The following is a 19226-nucleotide window of genomic DNA, read 5'->3' as shown; positions in this document are numbered from 1 at the left end:
ATACCAGAAACCTGGTAGGTGTGGGGGGAAAGGTTGCCTGAAGCATAGAAGCATTGGGAGATCGCCATGGTGGAGCAGTGGTAACAGGACTATCTTGGGATGTGGGAACATTGGGATGGGGTGGTGGGGAGTTGCATTGCAACATGTATTAGGATGTGGCAGAGGTGTAATGAGGATAGCAGGGAGAAAGGTATGGATGCCTGATATGAGGGTAGAGTAGTAAAACCCAGCAGGGGGGAGCTGCTGTTTTAAGAATATAGAGCAGGAAAGCCCCATAATCAATCCCCTAACTGTCCCGCAGAATTGAAAATTGAATCCTGCAGTGAGGGGAACAGCTTTAAGTAACTTGAAGCATTCCCCTCAGTGGGAACTGGCTTTTAGCACCACAGGTCAGAAATGATGACTTGCATAAGCACCCCAGCACCACCTACCTTGCGACATAAGCAGCAGGACTCAAATAAAGGTAAGGAAAAATCAATAAGTAAGTTTGTGTGACAGAAAAGCGCGATGACATTAGTGTTACAGAAAATTAGGATAGGTAAGGTGTTACAGGAAGGGTATGCTATACATAAATCCTTAGTAGATATACTCTTTGGATAGATAGATATGTGCATTTTTTTTTAAAGATCCAAGTCATTGCTGCCCCATCCCCCCTCCCACCCTGCTCGCCAGATACAAAAGGAGGCTGGGCCTCCCCGAGTTTAAGTTTCCTACCAACAGTGAATTACAAAAGAATGTAATCAACAAATGCAAAGCAGCAGCCAAATACTGATGCTCTCGAATCTTTAAAATTCTTGAACTTGTGTAGTAAGTTACTTGCAAGCAATTTGTCACGCCAATGGAATGTCGCACAGCCAATCAAGCATCGTGTGTAAGCTGCCAAAAATAAATAATTCTTTATAGTAAAAAGATAAATGTACACATTTCCACTAACTGTATTTCTCTGAAGCCTACAGAATACCTGCCGTTAAAACAAAAATAACCAAAATAAAAACAGAAGCAGGGGAATGGGTGTTCCTATATTTTACATATTAAACATTAAATCAGCAAAAACACAGATTATTTTACTTACACTCAAACGCTGTTGTCGTCGTATCCGGTAACACCTGGCCTATAACATCCTAAAAGCAAGAAACAAAACTGGTCATTCTAAAGCAGACCTGGGAAGATTTTACTTTCCATGATGAATTAAAAATAATACTTTATTTTTTTAAATGGGTAAATAATTCCTTGCCTTCCCTCTTGCATAAATGCTGGCTACTTACACCCAACCGTGCTCTGGAGATTTGTACCAGAGCAATCTGTAGATGACCTTCCTTCTAATTTCCCTCCCTTTAGGTAGTGTCTGACACCGGCTCTGCCCCTCCTCTCTCTGCTACCCCACCCCACCAATGTCATGGCTGTGATCAGTGACTCAGCACGTAAAGCAAAGGCCCAAACCTGCAACATACCATCGATGATCCAGTGCATTGGATCTAGAATGGAGGAAGAGTCTTGACTGGTGACAGCAATCAAGTCAAGCCAAAAGCACTGATATGAAGGAAGTCAAATAATAAACAAATGTGGCGTGAACAAGAGGTCATATAGAAAGTAAAATAAGCAACATGACAGAAATCTATGAATGAATTCAGGGAAATAACTATTTAGGAGGCAAGGTTAGAAGATAGCAAGGACAGACAGAAAAAATGTGTACAGTATTTTATAGATTTTTATACTTTGTGTCCTTATCTTTTTGGTGGTTATTATTTAAAGGAAATAATTCTTTGTAGTAAAAAGCTAAATGTACACATTTCCACTAACTGTATTTCTCTGAAGCCTACAAAATACCTGCCGTTAAAACAAAATTAACCAGGGGCTTATTTTGTTTAGAGTTGTGGAACTATGTAAACAGTGTCATTTCACTGATTCTTCAGACAGGTGAAGACACACAGCCCAACTTTGTTGCTAAATTGCGGAAAAGATTCTAACAATGCCATTCAAGAAATTAATCATTGTCATGCTTAATGTGTAATTCATTGGCTTGGGTTGCAATCTCTTGTTTTTGGTGTTATAAATGTTGGTGCTGTTGCCAAAGCCTTATGGCAAGATCTGAATGAAGAGTATGAAGTTCCAGAAGAGACCAATGCTTTCTCTTCAGGCACGAGACAATGTGGAGCCCACTGCATACCTTGATTTATTAAAGGATCTCTCCTGTGAACATCAAAGATGTCCTCCTGTCCTAAACCTTTGCTCACCTGAAGCATTAGTATATATTTTTATATTGGGCAATGGGTCAAATGCCAAAGCTTCATTCCAGTGCATGTCAGTGATGCATCAGACAAAGTCACCTCCATCTTCAAAAATCAGCTTTAGTGTTTCTTGACACTCTTCAAAGTTGTTCATTGATTGATGGAAGGCAATGAACACAGAATTGATGACTGTCAGCTTCTGAAAATCCCACTGAAAGCTTCAAGTCAGCCAAAGGCACTTTGAGAGAAAACAAAACGTTCCAACATTTCCCCACATAAAGCATTTATTTGCTCTCTCTCTAAAAAATATGCTGTAGTGTCCGTGTGTTGATAAAGACACTGAAGACAGGAGTTGGTTCATAGATGTTTACTAAGCAAAGTCTGGGGGGGGGTTCTAACGGATATACACAATATACAGGCTTATACAGCCAGAGTGGCAACTACCGGCATTACAGCACACCTGGGACTCTTAAAGGCACATACACTACAATTCCTCCCCTTTTAGCTAACCAGTACATCATATTTTAAGTAATTATTAATTACATGTTATAAGCAAAATAATATACACATTGCTGTAGTTAATTAATTATAAGTCAGTCTCTCAGGAGGCTTCCTGACTCGGTCTGGATAACGCCTCAGGGGTGTAGTAGTTTCTGGTGGTGTAGTAGGTTCTTCTGGCAAGGCTGATTCGGCTTGAATGCCAGTGTCGGGTTCATCGGGTTCCAGTATCACCGGATCGGAGGTAGATATGGGTATCTCTACTTCATCGTTAGACGTATAGAGTTGTGGTGTAGGTTGTCCCTTTTCGGATGACTTTATGATTTGGTCAGCATGGCGCCTTATTATGCTTTCTCCGATGTCCACGGTATACATCAGTGGTCCTAGTCGTGTGCAGATAGTTCCAGGCTGCCATTTCTCGGTACGGTAGTCCCGGGCCAAAACTTGTTGACCTATCTGGAAGGTTCTAGTTGGCCTTTCATTCATGCCTTGAAACTGCCGGTTCTCCGCGTCCCTTCTGATGTTGGGCTTGACCAAATCCAGCCGGCATCTTAGGTTTCTATTGAAGAACATCATGGCGGGAGTTTGGTTGGTAACCATATGTGTTGCATTCCTGTATGCGAATAAGAAGTTATCCACCTTGTGCTGAAGTTTTATGTCTTCATTACCCATGGCCTTTATGGCCTTCTTGAAGGTCTGGACAAACCTTTCAGCCAATCCATTGGTGGCGGGATGGTATGGGGCGGACGTGTAGTGCTTAACCCCAGTGTTTTTTTAAGAACTTTCTGAATTCTTCGGACACAAATTGCGGTCCATTATCAGAACATATCTGTTCCGGCAGCCCATTCCTGGCAAATATGGTCCTTAATACTGTGATGGTTTTTTCCATGGTGGTGGAGGACATCTTTATTACCTCCGGCCACTTGGAGTGTGCATCAACCGCGATTAAGAACATTGAGTCCATAAATGGACCAGCAAAGTCGATGTGCACCCTTTGCCAGGGAGATGAGGGCCACTCCCATGGATGTAGAGGGGCTTGTGGTGGAGCGTTTTGGACCTTCTGGCATCCTAGGCAGCTCTTGGTCATTTCTTCGATGTCTCCATCGATACCTGGCCACCATACAAACGCCCTAGCTAGGTTCTTCATTTTCACTCCACCCAGATACCTCTCGTGAAGCTCCTTTAGCACTTTATCCTGGAGTTTGGGTGGAATTACCACTCTGGATCCACACATCAAGGTTCCTCGGCACACTGACAGCTGTTCTCTTCTTTGCGAGAATGCTGGCAACAGTGGTTCGCCATGTGCTGGCCATCCCTTCACTGTTAAATCGTAGACCCGTGAGAGAGTCGGGTCATTTCTCGTCTCCCTTTCAATGGCAGAATTTGTTACTGGTAGACATTCCACTATGGTAGAGTGGAACATCTCTACTGGGTCTACTGTAGGTGCCTCTTCTACCGTTGGCAACGGTAGGCGCGATAAACCGTCAGCATTCCCATGCTGTTTTGATCCTTTGTATTCTATGTTGTATTGGTGTGCCCCTAGAAAAAGGGACCACCTCTGTAGCCTTTGCGCTGTCATAATGGGACCACCCTTTTTAGGGTTGAATATGGAGATGAGGGGTTGATGGTCAGTCAACAAGGTAAATTTTTGTCCGTGTAGGTAATGGTTGAATTTCTTCACTCCCCATACCAGGCGGAGTGCTTCCCTGTCGATTTGGGCATAGTTACGCTCAGCTGAGTTTAATGAGCGTGACGCAAAAGCTATCGGCCGTTCTGAGCCATCAGGGAATTTATGGGATAATACTGCTCCTATGCTGTAAGGGGATGCATCGCACACCAGTCTGATTGGCAGTGATGGGTTGTAATGAGCTAAAACTTCTTCGGATGTGATTAAGTCTTTGCATTTATGGAAGGCACGTTTACAGTCTTCGTTCCATTTCCAAATCACTCCTGTTTGTAGAAGTTCATTAAGAGGGTGGAGAAGAGTTGATAAGTTCGGTAAAAATTTATGATAGTAATTTATTAATCCCAGGAACGACCTTAATTGTGAAACATTTTCAGGTGCTGGGGCTTTTATGACCGCTTCAATTTTTTCAGGTGACTTATGCAACCCTTCATTGTTAATTATGTGGCCACAATATGATATCTGATTTTGGAAAAATTCACACTTGGGGCGATTTGCTCGTAGGCCCCGTTCTTTCAGCCTAGTGAGCACCTGCTCCAAATTGGCAAGGTGCTCATTGTCATTTTCTCCTGTTACAAGGATGTCGTCTAGGTAGCATTGAGTCCCCGGAATCCCTTGCAGGACTTGCTCCATAGCTCTTTGCCAGATAGCTGGAGCTGATGCTACTCCAAAAACCAGTCGATTGTACTGGTACAGGCCTTTGTGTGTGTTTATCGTGAGATACTTTTTAGAGGCCTCCTCAACCTCCATCTGTAGATATGCCTGTGCCAAGTCAATTTTGGTGAAACGTTTCCCTCCGGATAGTGAGGCGAAAATATCTTCTATCCTCGGAAGAGGATACTGTACTGTGTGAAGGACCGGGTTTACAGTCACCTTGAAGTCTCCACAGATGCGAATTTTTCTCTGTTCTTCAGATTTATCATTATTCAATGCTTTTTTCATGACTGGAACGATGGGTGTTGCCCACTCGCTCCAATCTATTTTGGATAATACGCCTGCTTTTTCCAAATTCTCCAGCTCTGCCTCGACTGCTGGACGTATTGCGTCTTGCCTTAAAAAATTTGGGAATTGCTGCATCTTCCACTTTTATTGAGGCGGTGATGCCTTTCAAGGTTCCTAGTTTCTCTTGAAACACTTCTTTGGCGTTGGCCAAGATGTCTTTTAATCGTTCAGGTATGATGTCATCATTGTTTTTTTTCTTACTGGTCACCGTCAGTGCCTGAATGGAGTGCCAGTCTAAACGTATCTTTCTGATCCATTCACGTCCCAACAACGGTGGACCACCATTTTGTAGAATGTATAAATACAACTTTTGTATTTCTTTGCCGTTGTATACAACAGGCACCCTTATTTTTCCTTTGGGGTATACTTTCTGCCCCGTATATGTTTTTAAGATAATGGATGTGTCTTTTATAGAGGTATATGCGAAAATAGCCTCTCGTAATCCCGTCGATTTATTACGGTTAGAGCTGATCCTGTATCGAGCTCCATTTTAACTGGGGACCCTGCTATCGTGAGGGTAACCCAAATGGTTTGGTAATCCTCTTTGGCAAGTACATTATGTAATTTGAGACAGCTTAGTCTCTTGTTTTCGAAGTTGCTATCGCTCTTCTGGTCTTCGGAGCTACTGTCCGTCACATCATTTGTACCTTCCTGTACTTTTCTTTATTGATTTTTTTTTCTGTCTGTGGATTTATTTTGTCCAGATCGGCATACCCATGCAATGTGTCCAATTTTTCCGCATTGCCTGCATGCTTTGTCCTTGAACCAGCAGTCCCTCTGGTTATGGGTGGATCTGCCACAGCGATAACATCTTTCGAAACCCTGTGTCATTTCATGGGTGCCGAAGTCCTGTGTCTTTTGTTGTATCTCTGCAGCTCCTCTTGCTGCTGCTTCATATGATACAGCCATACTGAAAGCTTTGTCCAATGTTAAATCTTTTTCAGAAAGCAGTCTTTTTTGTGTTCCTTCACTTAAGAGACCGCAAACGAATTTGTCTCGAAGATAATCTGATAGTCCTGCCCCGAATTGGCAGTACTTTGATAGATTTCTTAATTCGGTTAGGTAATCAGCGTTACTTTCATTCTTGTGTTGATTTCTCTTGAAGAACTTGAATCGTTCCGCTATCAGCAGCGGTGTAGGGTTTAAGTGCTCCTGCAGGGTATCAACAATTTCTTTATAATTCTTGTCCTTTGGTTTGGCTGGAGTGATTAAATTTCGTAACAGCCCGTATGCCTTTGCGCCCATTAGGTTCAGCAGTACTGAAGCTTTTTTTTCATCTTCTATTCCATTTGCAGTGCAATATACCTCCTCTTTCCACGTATGTGGTCCAATCCTCTATTTCGCTATCAAAAGCATCAATATTGCCAGACTTAGGCATTTCAGAAAAGATATGGCGCTTCCCGCGCTTTTCCGCCGCTGCTGCCGATGACAACGCTGTTTACCGCGTTTTTTAAAATTTATTTACTGTTGGAGACTCGTTCCCGCCGGACTTTCTCTCCAGGTCTGAACGCTGACCTGCTTGCCGCGCCGGCCGTCTCCCGAGTGCTCCCTCCCAGTCCGTTATTGCTTGCCTCCGATTTCGCTGCCTGCCTCAGCTGTAGAGCCAGCCGCTGGAGCCCCAGCCTGACGCCCAGGAAGGATTAGCACAGTACCTACCACCAGCTTGGCCAGCTGGTGAAACCACAGCTTCTCTCACTTTCTTGAGTCTTCTGGACGCCCGAGGAATCGATGTCCTGGAGGTGCTGCCGAATTGTAGGTAAGTCCGTTTCCACTTCGTCGCCACTGTAGTGTCCGTGTGTTGATAAAGACACTGAAGACAGGAGTTGGTTCATAGATGTTTACTAAGCAAAGTCTGGGGGGGGTTCTAACGGATATACACAATATACAGGCTTATATAGCCCGAGTGGCAATTACCAGCATTACAGCACACCTGGGGGCTCTTAAAGGCACATACACTACATATGCTTTTGATTCAAACTGAGCCTTTACTAAGAGTTGTGGCTACAAAAATAAATTGCAATATCTGATTTACAAAAGAACAAATTCAAGAACTTTTCATATTGGGACCAACAGCAACACATCTGCGGTACTTATACAACATTGGACAGGGAGAGAAATACATTTTTTTTTTTTTTTTAAATGTCCACCGCAAACAAAGGTCTTACAAGACACTGCTCCTTCAATTCTCCCTCCCTTTGACTTCATTCTCCAAGAAAGATAAATAAATTAGGAAAATTATTTAACCCTTGATGGCGACTGCTGCATAATGGCTTATCATTACAGCTCTGGGACTCGACTCTCATCAGTGCTCAGCTGTCTTAAGTTGGCATACCTCGTTCTGTTTTAATTCCATTTGCCAACCCATTGGACAACAGCTGAGCACCGATCAGAATCAAGCCTCAGGACTTTCAGGCAGACTCCATCACTGCTGCAAACCAGAATAACAAGTATTGCAAAGTTAGTGGAGCGTGCAATTTACCGGGGTGGCTCCCAAAAAGATGGCAATGGATCCCGAAGTTACAGCCTTTGTGTAAAACACAACATTTTACAACAGCCAATTGACACAACACAGACTATTCACTTCTGTTACAATAAATTCCTCCCAGGATACTTTTTTTCTCATCTTCCTCTCAATGTGAAAAGCACGGATTACTGGATTGACTTTCTAACTAGACTTTGCTGTAAGCAGCAATGAGAAAGTTCTGCATTGTGCTATATTTGTACCAGTAGTCAAAAGTATCTAAAAACAAATGTTGTGTGTGTGTGTAAGGTCCAATTAGTAACAACCCAAAGAATGATTTCCTTTAAGAATAAATTAGTTCTTCTGGTTTTATTTTAGACTGTGTTTATGGGCAACATCGTGTCCACTAGTGTATAGCATTTTAAGAACAGCAATAAATTGTATTAATACTATAAAAAGTCTGAAATGGCTATATACAGAAGAATGGAAGCCTGTCAGTGAATTATAGGGTCCTAATTTAATTGAATAGTTCAAACATAACACATGACAGCAAGTCAGAGTAGTCAGATCTGTTATTTCAAATATATATGATGAGCTTAATGGTCTCCTGTGCTGAAAATTTCTATGGTTCTGCAAACGGGTTTTCTACCCAAATTTCTAATTTTCAACATTTTATATTTTTAAATGACAGACATACCAAGCCTGGTCAAATATGCTTAGTGTATTTGCTCAAATATTAATAAGAGCTGATCAGAGAGAGCCAACATGGCTTTGTTAAGGGTAAGTCATGCCTGACTAATCTGGTTGAATTTTTTGAGGTCACTAATAAGGAAGATAAGAGACTGTCTATGGATGTTATCTATATGGACTCCCAGAAGGAATTCGATGAGGTACCATACAAGAGATTATCAAAAATGAGAGCGCACAGAGTTGAAGGTAGCCTTTTGACTAGGGATGGAAACTGGTTGGGAAGTAGGAGACAGAGTGGGGATAAAGGGTAGGTACTCTGTTTGGAAGGATGTTACAAGTGGTGTTCTCCAGGGATCTGTTTTGGGTCCTCAACTTTTAACCATATTTATTAATGATTTGAATGAAGGAATAGAGAGTTGTACAGTATATTCACATTTGCAGTTGGCACTAAGTTAGGAGGAACAGTAAGTAGTGCAGATGGGAGCGGGAAGTTTTAAAATAGACATACAGATTTAGTGAGTGGGCAAATGTGGACAAGCACAAGAAAGTTAAGACCCAAGAAAGTTAAATCAGATTTTCTAAATGGTGACAAACTAGGAACTATAGAGGAGCAAAGAGATTTGAGAGTCCAAGTACACAAATCATTAAAAGCCAGTAGACTGGTACAAAAAGCAATCAAAAATGGCTAATGGAAAGTTGGTCTTTATCTCAAGAGGACTGGAATACAAAAGGGAGGGAGTTATGCTTCAGTTGTACAGAGCCTTCGACAAACACCATCTGGAGTATTACATTCAGTTTTGGCACCGCACCTCAGGAAGGGTATACTGGCCTTGGAGGGGAGAGGGGGTACAGCACAGGTTCACCAGAATGATACCGGGGTTTAGAGGGTTAAATTATGAGGACTGGTTGCATAAACGTGGCTTGTATTCCCTTGAATATTGGCGATCGAGGGGTGATCTGATTGAGGTGTTTAAATGTTAAAAGGATTTGATAGGGTAGATACGGCAAAACTATTTCCTCTGGCGGGGGAATAAAAGTGACAATCTTAAAATTACAGCTCGGCCGTTCAGGAGCAGAATCAGGAAGCACTTTTTCCACACAAAAGGGTAGTAGAAATTTGGAACTCTTGCCTCTAAAAGGCTGTGGATGCTGAGTCAATTGGAGTTGTCAAGACTGAGATAGATAGATAGATTTTTGTTAGGTTAGGGTATCAAGAGATATGGAACAAAGGCAGGAGGAATGGAGCTGAGGTGCAGATCAGCCTTGATCGAATTGAATGGCAGAGTAGGCCCAAAGGGCTGAATGGCCTACTCCCGTTCCTATGTCGAAGGACCACATATACAAGATGGGCCAAATAGCCTCCTTCTGTGCTGTAAATTTCTATGGTTCTGTAAACTTCTACATAGTCTGCAAGTATTCTCCCTATATTTTCTGATTTTATACTCTTAAATGGCAAATGCACTAAGCATGGTGAAAGCACAACACAAGTAAATCCATTGGCAGGATAGGCGCACCAACGTCAGTGTTCTTGCTCAGGCCAACATCCCCAGCATCGAATCTTTGACCACGCTCGATCAGCTCCGATGGACGGGTCACATTGTCCGCATGCCCGATACGAGACTCCCAAAACAAGCGCTCTACTCGGAGCTCCGGCACGGCAAGAGAGCCCCAGGTGGGCAGAGGAAATGCTTCAAGGACACCCTCAAAGCCTCCTTGAAAAAGTGTAACATCCCCACCGACACCTGGGAATCCCTGGCCCAAGACCGCACAAAGTGGAGGAGAAGTATCCGGGAAGGGGCCGAACACCTTGAGTCTCTTCGCCGGGAGCAAGCGGAAGCCAAGCGCAGGCAGCGCAAGGAGTGCACGTCAACCCAAGCACCCCACCCACCCGCCCCTTCAACCACCGTCTGCCCCACCTGTGACAGAGACTGTAGGTCCCGCATTGGACTCATCAGTCACCTGAGAACTCATTTTTAATGTGGAAGCAAATCATCCTCGGTTCCGAGGGACTGCCTAAGAAGAGGTAAGAATAGTAACACAGAGCCTAAGGTACATAGCATTGTGTCATTTCATGTACCCTCCGCTCCTGTGTCGTAACAAATTTATCTGCAAAAGATTACCAGGAAATAATGTACATTATTGTACTGCACCAATCCGGAAGTTCCATTTTTTGTGCCAACTTCAAATAAAGCTTTTTCAGTACTTTTTGGCATTGCATATGGCCCAAAGTAGGCTTCACTGATCAAATCACGTGACAGTGTTATTGTACAGCATGAATTCAAAATTCTAAAAGACTCGCTTGTAGCTTCTTATGGTTTAGATTTCCCTGTATTGCTTTTCAGCATGAGGATAAAAGAATAACGGAACAAAATTCTAAACTAAAGTAAAACTGACAGGTTACCAGTAATGTCTCAAGAAATGTCAATCTTTTCAGGTCGGTTACCCGCTCTGCATATCACCTCACAGAACATACCAAACCGACTGAATTAGGAACATACAGCAGGGTCTAATATGGGGAGCAGTGGGTCGCATACAGTTTCATGATACACAGTCACAGACCAAGACTAAGACAATTAGCAACAAATCACAGACAGTCGAGAGTGCCTGTGACAGGTCTGATGGACAAGCGAATCCATTGCAACTTGGGAAGCTTTCTGCTTCCACAAACACTCGTCGTGTATTTGCTTTGTTCTGAATGCAGTAATGATTGCTGGGGCACAGTCCACAGTTACAAGCAGCCCTCAGGTCCCTCACCCAAGTGTCCATTTTTTCCATGCGTGAACCCAGAGATCTAGTTTCATAAGGTTGTTGATAGCGAAAGGCGTTATAGCCGAGGCTGATCCACTCTTCTACCAACATCCACACATGCGTTTTTCTTCAGGGTTTACTGGGTAGAGATCCCTGTGGGGATGTACCTCTACACAGTAGCTCAGCTGATTATGTGGATGATCACAGACTAGATCCCACATCCCACTATGGCTCTAAAACACTGGGCCTCTGCGCCACTGTGCAGGGATGCATTATAAGTTCCAATCTATGCCAATATTCCAATGCTAACAATCCCAATTTTAACTTTGCACCCAACAACATTGAACAGTCATCATGTCAGGCAACTTATCAAAACAGTCTCCATGTCTCTCAACATAAGTATCGAATGGGGATCATGTACTCACGTACAATACATTGTGAAAAGAAAGAAAGTCAGTCAAAAAGCAGGAACACCATATTGGATTGGGAGGATTTCAGAAAGATGAGGAGCGAGCTTGGTGACGAGGCGTGGAAGGAGAAATTGGCACACTGGACTATAGACAAAAGTGAGATTTTTTTAATTAAAAGAGATTACAAAAATACAGAATAAGTATATACCATTAAAAAGGAAACTATTAGTAGTTTTAGGATGCCCTGGATAAATAATAACTTTAGGTACCAATTAAAATTGAAGAGGGCCATAAGAACTATAAAGGAGAATATAGGAAAATAAGAGGTTAAAAGTGGGATATGGATAGCCAAGAGGGAATATGAGGAAAACATTTCAAAAACATCAAAAGGAGCAAAGTATTTTACAAATATATCAGTAAAAAGAGAATTGTTAAAAACAGGGCGTGATCCCCGAGAGGAAAAAATTGTCAATTTGTAGATGAAGATCAAAAAATGGCAGAGACATTTAATAAGTATTTTGCATCAGTCTTTAATAAAGAGAAGGATATTGTAGAGAAGGTGAGTCCTGAAGTAGTTGAGAGCGAGATGAGCGATATTATGATGGATAAAAGGACATTTTTTAATAATTTAGTTAAACTAAAGGAAGACAAAGCACCAGGGCCATAAGGGGCATACATCCTAGAATCCTGAGGGAAGGGAGGGAGGGAATTGCAGATGCCCTAGAAATTATATTTCAGGCCTCAACTGAGTGTGTATGTGTGCTAGAGGACTGGAGAGCACCCACTTTTCAAAAAAGGGAGACAGAGCAAATCCAATGACAGGCCAGTTAGCTTAACATCTGTAGTAGGGTTAACTTAAGAGACTTTGTGGGAGAAATTCGGTATGGCCCCGGTGGGGCACAATGTTTAGCGCCAGGCGCTAATATCGCCTCTGACTGCAAACTTGGCTTCTATCGCCCCTGGAGGTGATTGGAGCGCTAAATCAGGCGCTACACACCTCTCTTAAGGCGCTAACGCCGAGGAGCGAGGCGCTACCTCAGAGCGTTGGCGAAGCTCAGGTGATGTCAGTCAGCAATGGAACATAGACACACTGGCGCCGGCCAGTTCTTAAAGGGGAGGGTCGATCTTGCTCTCCATCCACACCCTGCTCATTGCAGCCTTGAATCTCGGCCTGGAGAGACCTGTACATCAAATCTGCTGGAAAGAACAATGGAGAGGACCAGGGAAAGAGCTCAGAGTGCAACCCCCACAGTCTCTTCTAAATCGATGCAAGGAAGGTCAATTCAAAATGAACCTGCAAGGTGCTGCTCAGCACCCAAAACCCCTTCACACAGCGTTGAATCTCTCCAGAAGTCTCTCTCTCTCAGAATGCGTGGTGCAAAAATGTTGCCGCCAAAAAAAGGCAGGAAGCGGTCGCCTTTAAATAACGCTCCCCCAGTTTCTTCCCGACTGCAAAACGTTCCCCTCAACCTGTCGTTGCTAGCGGCAGGCGGAAAGGCAAGGGGCGTCACTCAATATCCGGGCCAGGGTGCTACCGAGGCGGTGCACGCTCGACTGACGTCACGATCTGCGGGCGCAGGAGGTCGTGGCGGTAGTGTTTAGTGCCGCCGCAAAATGTCTGGTCAATTTTGCGAGCGGTGCAAACATCGCCACGCCCGGGCGCTCATTGCTTTGCATCCCATTAGCCCCCTCTTAGGGCGCCAACGAGAGGCGCAAACAACCGAATTTTCCCCCCTTTAATTAAGGATGCAATTACCATGCACTGTATCTAGATAAAGTGGAAATAGTTAGAAGTAGCCAGTACAGATTTCAAAAGGGCCAATCGTGCTCGACAAACCTCATAATTCTTTGAGGAGGTAACAAACATGGTACATGGGGGAAATGCAGTGGGTGTAGGGTACATGGACTTTTTAGCGCTAAAAAGGAGATGTAATTCAATGTCATTAAGTGTGAGGTGATGCACTTTGGTTTACAAAGAACAGCAGCAGTAATTATACTCTGAATGGAAGTAGGCTCGGTGTGGAAAAGCAGAGGAATTTGGGGGCATAGGTTCACAGGACATTAAAGGCAGCACCTCATGTCGATAAGGCTGTTAACAGAAAAGCGAAAGGAATTCTAGGTTTTATCTCAAGAAATACAGAATTAAAAAGCTGAGAGATAATGAGACACAGATTCACGAAGATACCGCCTGGTACAAGGAAATACAAGAATTGTTTTCTCATTACAACAATTACGTGACAATGCCATAAAATGTTAAGAATTATAAAAGGATGGGACAGTGCAGATAAAATCAGACTGTTTCCAGTAGTTATGGGGCCAAGAACAAGGGGCCATAAATACACAATGAATGCACGAGATTTAGAACATAGGGCAGGAGAAGCTTTACACAGAGATCTGAAAGGCAGTGGAGCTCACTCCCAGGATTGGTGGCTAAGGCAGGAAACAAGTCAACATTCAAAATTAGATTGGGCAGGTGGATGAAGGAATATGGATGAAGGGATGTGGGAAGAGGAGGAGTAAATGTGATTAGAACTATATGCTCACATGGAGAGTAAAGACCAGCATGGACTGGTTGGGTAAATGGCTTGTTTCTGTGTTGTAACTTCTATGTATTTCAATGTATGCATTTCTATGTAAAAAGTTAACACCTTTTCCCATGCCAATGCTCCTCACGGTCTATTGACAAAAACTATTTCTTCTTGTTTCCCCTTTTATTTCTTTTGAAATAACTAATAGTTCTGATGAAAGGTCATTGACCTGAAACACTAACACTATTTCTCTTTCCACAGATGCTGTCTGACCTGCTGAGTGTTGTCAGCATTATTGGGCCAGAAATTTGGGTCTCCACGGGTGAGTACACGCAGTGTACTCACGCGTAGGCCCAACGAAAGTGCCGGTTTCGTGCATGCACTGCGCATGCGCAGGAAACCGGAACTTCCGTTTCCTTGAAGGAAGGTGTTCAGAGGTCAAACATGTGCGCCGGAGAGGCAGCGCGTAGACCTTGAACTTCCGTTTTTTTTTTACAGGTTTCTCCGGGAGGGTAAGTCTCTAGCAGCTACGCATTTAAAAAGCAGGCGCAAGGCCTGCTTTTAACAAGGTAAGCGGTGAATTAAGTAAAATTAAAACATTTTTTCCACAGGTTTATTATTTTTAAATACTTTAAAGAAAGGTAAGTTTATTTTTAGCCCCGTTAAAAACTAATTAATTTTTTCAAAAATTTAAATTATTGTTTAAAATAGTTATTTTATGTAATTCAGTTATTTTTAAATTGTGATTTAAAAAAAAATTTATTTGAAGTTTTAGTTAGGTTTTGGGGCCGATCTCTATTCATAGATTTGACAGGTCCCGTCAAATTTATGAATGGAGATTCCCTGCTACGATTGGCTCTCCATGGCCCACGTGATCCCAGGGGACGCTTCGAACTAACTGCGCCCCTGGGATACGCAAGCACTGCGCGCTGGCAGCTGGAGCAGGCCCAGGATCGGAATCCCACGCGGGGCCACAGCTCAATGGCCAGCGCGCAAGGTAAGTGCAGGTCGGAGGCTTGCACCCGCGGGAAGCCCCCGACCCGAATTTCTGGGCCTTTGTTTCTGTTTCAGATTTCCAGTAGCCGCAGTATTTTGTTTTTATTTTAAAAGGTTTTTTAAGTTTTATAGTGCAGTAAATACAATTTAACGTGTAGGATAAAAAAAAAAATCACAATTCTAAGATACTACTGAAATATAACATTATTCCTGTTCAAAACCATCTGGTTTTCCTAAATGCATACAAAATGTCCTTAGACAAAATACCAACTCTCAGTCGAGCTATTCAGGTAAGTGTATATATTCCATCTAAAACCCATTGCTATGAAAGAACTGATTTCTAAAAACTTTCATGACCACATGTATTCCCTGGTAAAGCTGCTTTTAATGATGTTGGGGTGACAACGTCACAGCAAAAGCTCCGTGAAATTGACCTGGGGTTACCCCAAACCCAGCTTCACATCAGCATAATCGACTATTCCAATGCCCTCCTGGTCGGCCGCCCATCATCCACCCTCCTTAAACTTGAGATTGCCCAAAACTCTGCTGTCCGTATCCAAACTCGCACCAAGTCCCGTTCACCCATCGCCCCTGTGCTCGCTGACCAACATTGCCTCCCATTCTGGCAACGCCTCGATTTTAAAATTCTCATCCTCCTGTTCAAATCCCTCCATGGCCCTCGCCCCCTCCCAATCTCTCTAACAGCCTCCAGCTCTGCAACCCTCTGAGATATCTGCGCTCCTCCAATTCTGGCATCTTGTGCACCTCCGACCTCCTTTGCCCGTCCCACTATCGGCAGCCGTGCTTTCAGCTGCCTCGCCCCCAAGCTCTGGAATTCGTTCCCTAAACCTCTTCGCCTCCTTTAGGATTCTCCTTAAAATCTACCTTAGACCAAGCTTTTGGTCCCCTGTCCTAATGTCTCCTTCTTTGGCTTGATGCCAATTTTATTGTCTGATTACTTTCCTGTAAAGCTCCACGAGACATTTTACTATGTTAAAGTCGGTATATCAATGCAAATTGTTGTTGTAATTTGTGTCAAAGCCATGGAGGAAAAGGAAAAATGGAGAATAGGAGAGGCCTGGGGTTAACCCTAAGAGGGGGGGTGGGGGGTGACCCTCCCCAGCATGTCCCTCCCCAGCATGTCCCCCGTAACCAACAGCCTGTCAGCTTCCCCTCCCCACCCCCCTAAAACCAGCCGCCCGTCAGGAACCCCCTTAAAACCAGCCGCCCTTCAGGAACCCCCTAAAACCAACCGCCCGTCAGGAACCCCCAAAACCAGCAGCCCGCCAGGGCTCCCCCTAAACCAGCAGCCCGTCAGTGCCCCCCCCTAAAACCAGCAGCCCGTCAGTGCCCCCCCTAAAACCAGCAGCCCGTCAGTGCCCCACTAAAACCAGCAGCCCGTCAGTGCCCCCCCTAAAACCAGCAGCCCGTCAGTGCCCCCCCTAAAACCAGCAGCCCGTCAGTGCCCCCCCTAAAACCAGCAGCCCGTCAGTGCCCCACTAAAACCAGCAGCCCGTCAGTGCCCCACTAAAACCAGCAGCCCGTCAGTGCCCCCCCTAAAACCAGCAGCCCATCAGTACCCCACTAAAACCAGCAGCCCGTCAGTGCCCCACTAAAACCAGCAGCCCGTCAGTACCCCACTAAAACCAACAGCCCGTCAGGAACACCCCTAAAACCAGCAGCCCGTCAGTGCCCCCCCCTAAAACCAGCAGCCCGTCAGGAACCCCCCCTAAAACCAGCAGCCTGTCAGTACCCCACTAAAACCAGTAGCCCGTCAGTGCCCCCCCTAAAACCAGCAGCCCGTCAGTGCCCCCCCTAAAACCAGCAGCCCGTCAGTGCCCCCCCTAAAACCAGCAGCCCGTCAGTGCCCCCCCTAAAACCAGCAGCCCGTCAGTGCCCCACTAAAACCAGCAACCCGTCAGGAACCCCCCTAAAACCAGCAGCCCGTCAGCACCCCCCTAAAACCAGCAGCCTATCGACGGCCCCCCCCAAAGCCAGCAGCCTATCAGCTCGTCCTCTTTCCCCCCCTCCCCCAATACCAGCAGCCTGTTAGTAACAACCCCTCCCTCACTTACCAGCACATCCCTGAAGAGGATCTGGGAGCCGAGCGGAATGCTCCAGTCCACGTCGCCGCCGTCCGGCACCTTGATGCGGATGACGAGCTGCGGCTGCGCCTGGGGCTCCATCTCACGCGGCACCAGCATCGCTGGCGCGGGGCCGCATCCTCCTCAGACCAGCGGTCAGCAGTCTCCGGCCGCCTCAGACCAGCGGTCAGCAGTCTTCGGCCGCCTCAGACCAGCGGTCAGCAGTCTCCGGCCGCCTCGGACCAGCGGCCTCGCCCTCAGGTACGGCCTCGCGCTCTCGGCCCGGCTTCTCCTCCTCCGATGCCCGGCCTCTGCGCGCCGACCCGGCCTAACTTTTCGTAAGAAATAAAATGAACGGGGTGGTTTTTTTTGGTTGAAATGTCTTCTCTTTTTTTCCCCCTCGCTCCCCCACACCAACAGTTGCCGCCGCTATAAATTTAATTTAGCGATCATTGTGGTTCCATTTTTGTTTTTTTTCCCCATCTCTTCCTCCGGCTTGTAAATAAAAGAAGCGTCTTGAGTTGTAAACCGGAACAAAAATGAGGGGAAGCGGAGATCGCCCGGACACGTGATAGGAAGCATGTCCCACGCTGGGCGGCCATCTTTGATTATCCACACAAGAGGGGGCAGGAAGAGCAGGGTTGCCAACTTCTCCAGGATTTTTTGAGCCAGACATATTTTATTATTATTTAAATATGATCGTACTTGTTACAATGTAATCATTAATTACATAATAAATCCATTACATTCATTAGCCGCAATAAAACAAAACCTTAAAAACAGCTTTAGGGCTAACAGTACAAATGCAGTGGTAAATTTTACAGACACATCAATATTAACAGTACAGGTACCTATAGTGAAAAACAATTTTACGCCAGTCCTATTTGCAATCTAGTAACTCGTCGTTTTTGCTTGGTATTACCTGTTGTCCTTTTTTTTTTAAACATTCAAGTACAACAGTACTTATACAACTCAACAATTACATAGTAAATCCATTACATTCATTGACCACAGTAAAAAGGATAAAGCCTCAAAAAAACAGCTTTATGGTCAACAATATAAATACAATAATAAATTTTTACAAGTAAATCAATAATATTTACAGTACAAACTGCCATTATTTAATAAACCAAGAAAAGAAAGAACCCGTAACTTCTCCAGGATTACCCCTGGAGTCTCCAGGAATTGAAGATCCATCGACTGGTCACCAGCAACCCATGAGTAAAATCATCGGGGCATTAAAAAAAATTTAAATGGTGTGTGTTTTTTTTTACATTTAAAAAAAAATATTTGGAGATTGGCTTTAGAATAAGCTGGGTGGTTGAAGGCGGGATGTCATCATTTTTTCCGACATTCCAAGAGTGACTACACTGCAGAGCAGGGGAGTTCTCTCCGGTGTCCTGGGGCCAATATTTATCCCTCAACCAAGATCACTGAAACAGATTATCCGGTCGGTCATTATCACATTGCTGTTTGTGGGAGCTTGCTGTGTGCAAATTGGCTGGCACGTTTCCTACATTACAACAGTGACTGCACTTCAAAAAAGCACTTCATTGGCTGTAAAGCACTTTGGTGTGTCCTTTGTTGGTGAAAGTCATTCTTTCTATGTCATGTGATGAAACCTCCAGGACTGGATCCAACCTGTTAGCAACCCTAGGGAGGGATGGATATCACAGTGAAGGGCTTTTTATTGAATCAGGCGTCGGTGATTATTATAATTACGGGAAACTTTGTGTTATCCGGAGGCTAAATGTCCGGCAAGCTCTATCCACCAGCAAAAATCAGGAGCCGTTTCGTTAGGTTTTTTTTCTTTTTGTTGCTTTTTTTTTCCACCAGTCAGGCTCTGCAAGGTCTCGCTGAAGCTGTTGCTAAGCTACAGAGACGCTTGCAAGGTACG

General features: G+C 44.4%; 1 protein-coding gene across 20 annotated transcripts in view; it reads right to left on the bottom strand.

Annotated features, from left to right (window-relative positions):
• Window positions 1-17872, bottom strand: part of map2k5 (mitogen-activated protein kinase kinase 5) — a 284907-nt gene extending 267035 nt beyond the window's left edge. For 7 of the 20 annotated variants that reach the window (XR_015073772.1, XM_085968445.1, XM_085968462.1 and 4 more), the window contains exons 1-2: window positions 17321-17872; window positions 1073-1121 (exon numbers count right to left, since the gene is read on the bottom strand). Coding sequence is in view for 19 of the 20 variants with exons in the window: in XM_085968445.1 (XP_085824571.1) it covers window positions 1073-1121; window positions 17321-17449 (178 nt within the window). In the remaining variant the exon portion in view is untranslated. The remainder of the gene's footprint in view (window positions 1-1072; window positions 1122-17320) is intronic. The other 13 variants (XM_085968444.1, XM_085968449.1, XM_085968447.1 and 10 more) reach the window with 2 other exon arrangements.
• Window positions 17873-19226: the final 1354 nt, after the last annotated feature.

Source organism: Somniosus microcephalus, chromosome 27 (assembly GCF_052327205.1).
Source record: "Somniosus microcephalus isolate GS21.2 chromosome 27, FLI_Smic_1.0, whole genome shotgun sequence".
Lineage (NCBI taxonomy): Eukaryota > Metazoa > Chordata > Chondrichthyes > Squaliformes > Somniosidae > Somniosus > Somniosus microcephalus.
This window is presented reverse-complemented; position numbering and strand designations above follow the sequence as displayed.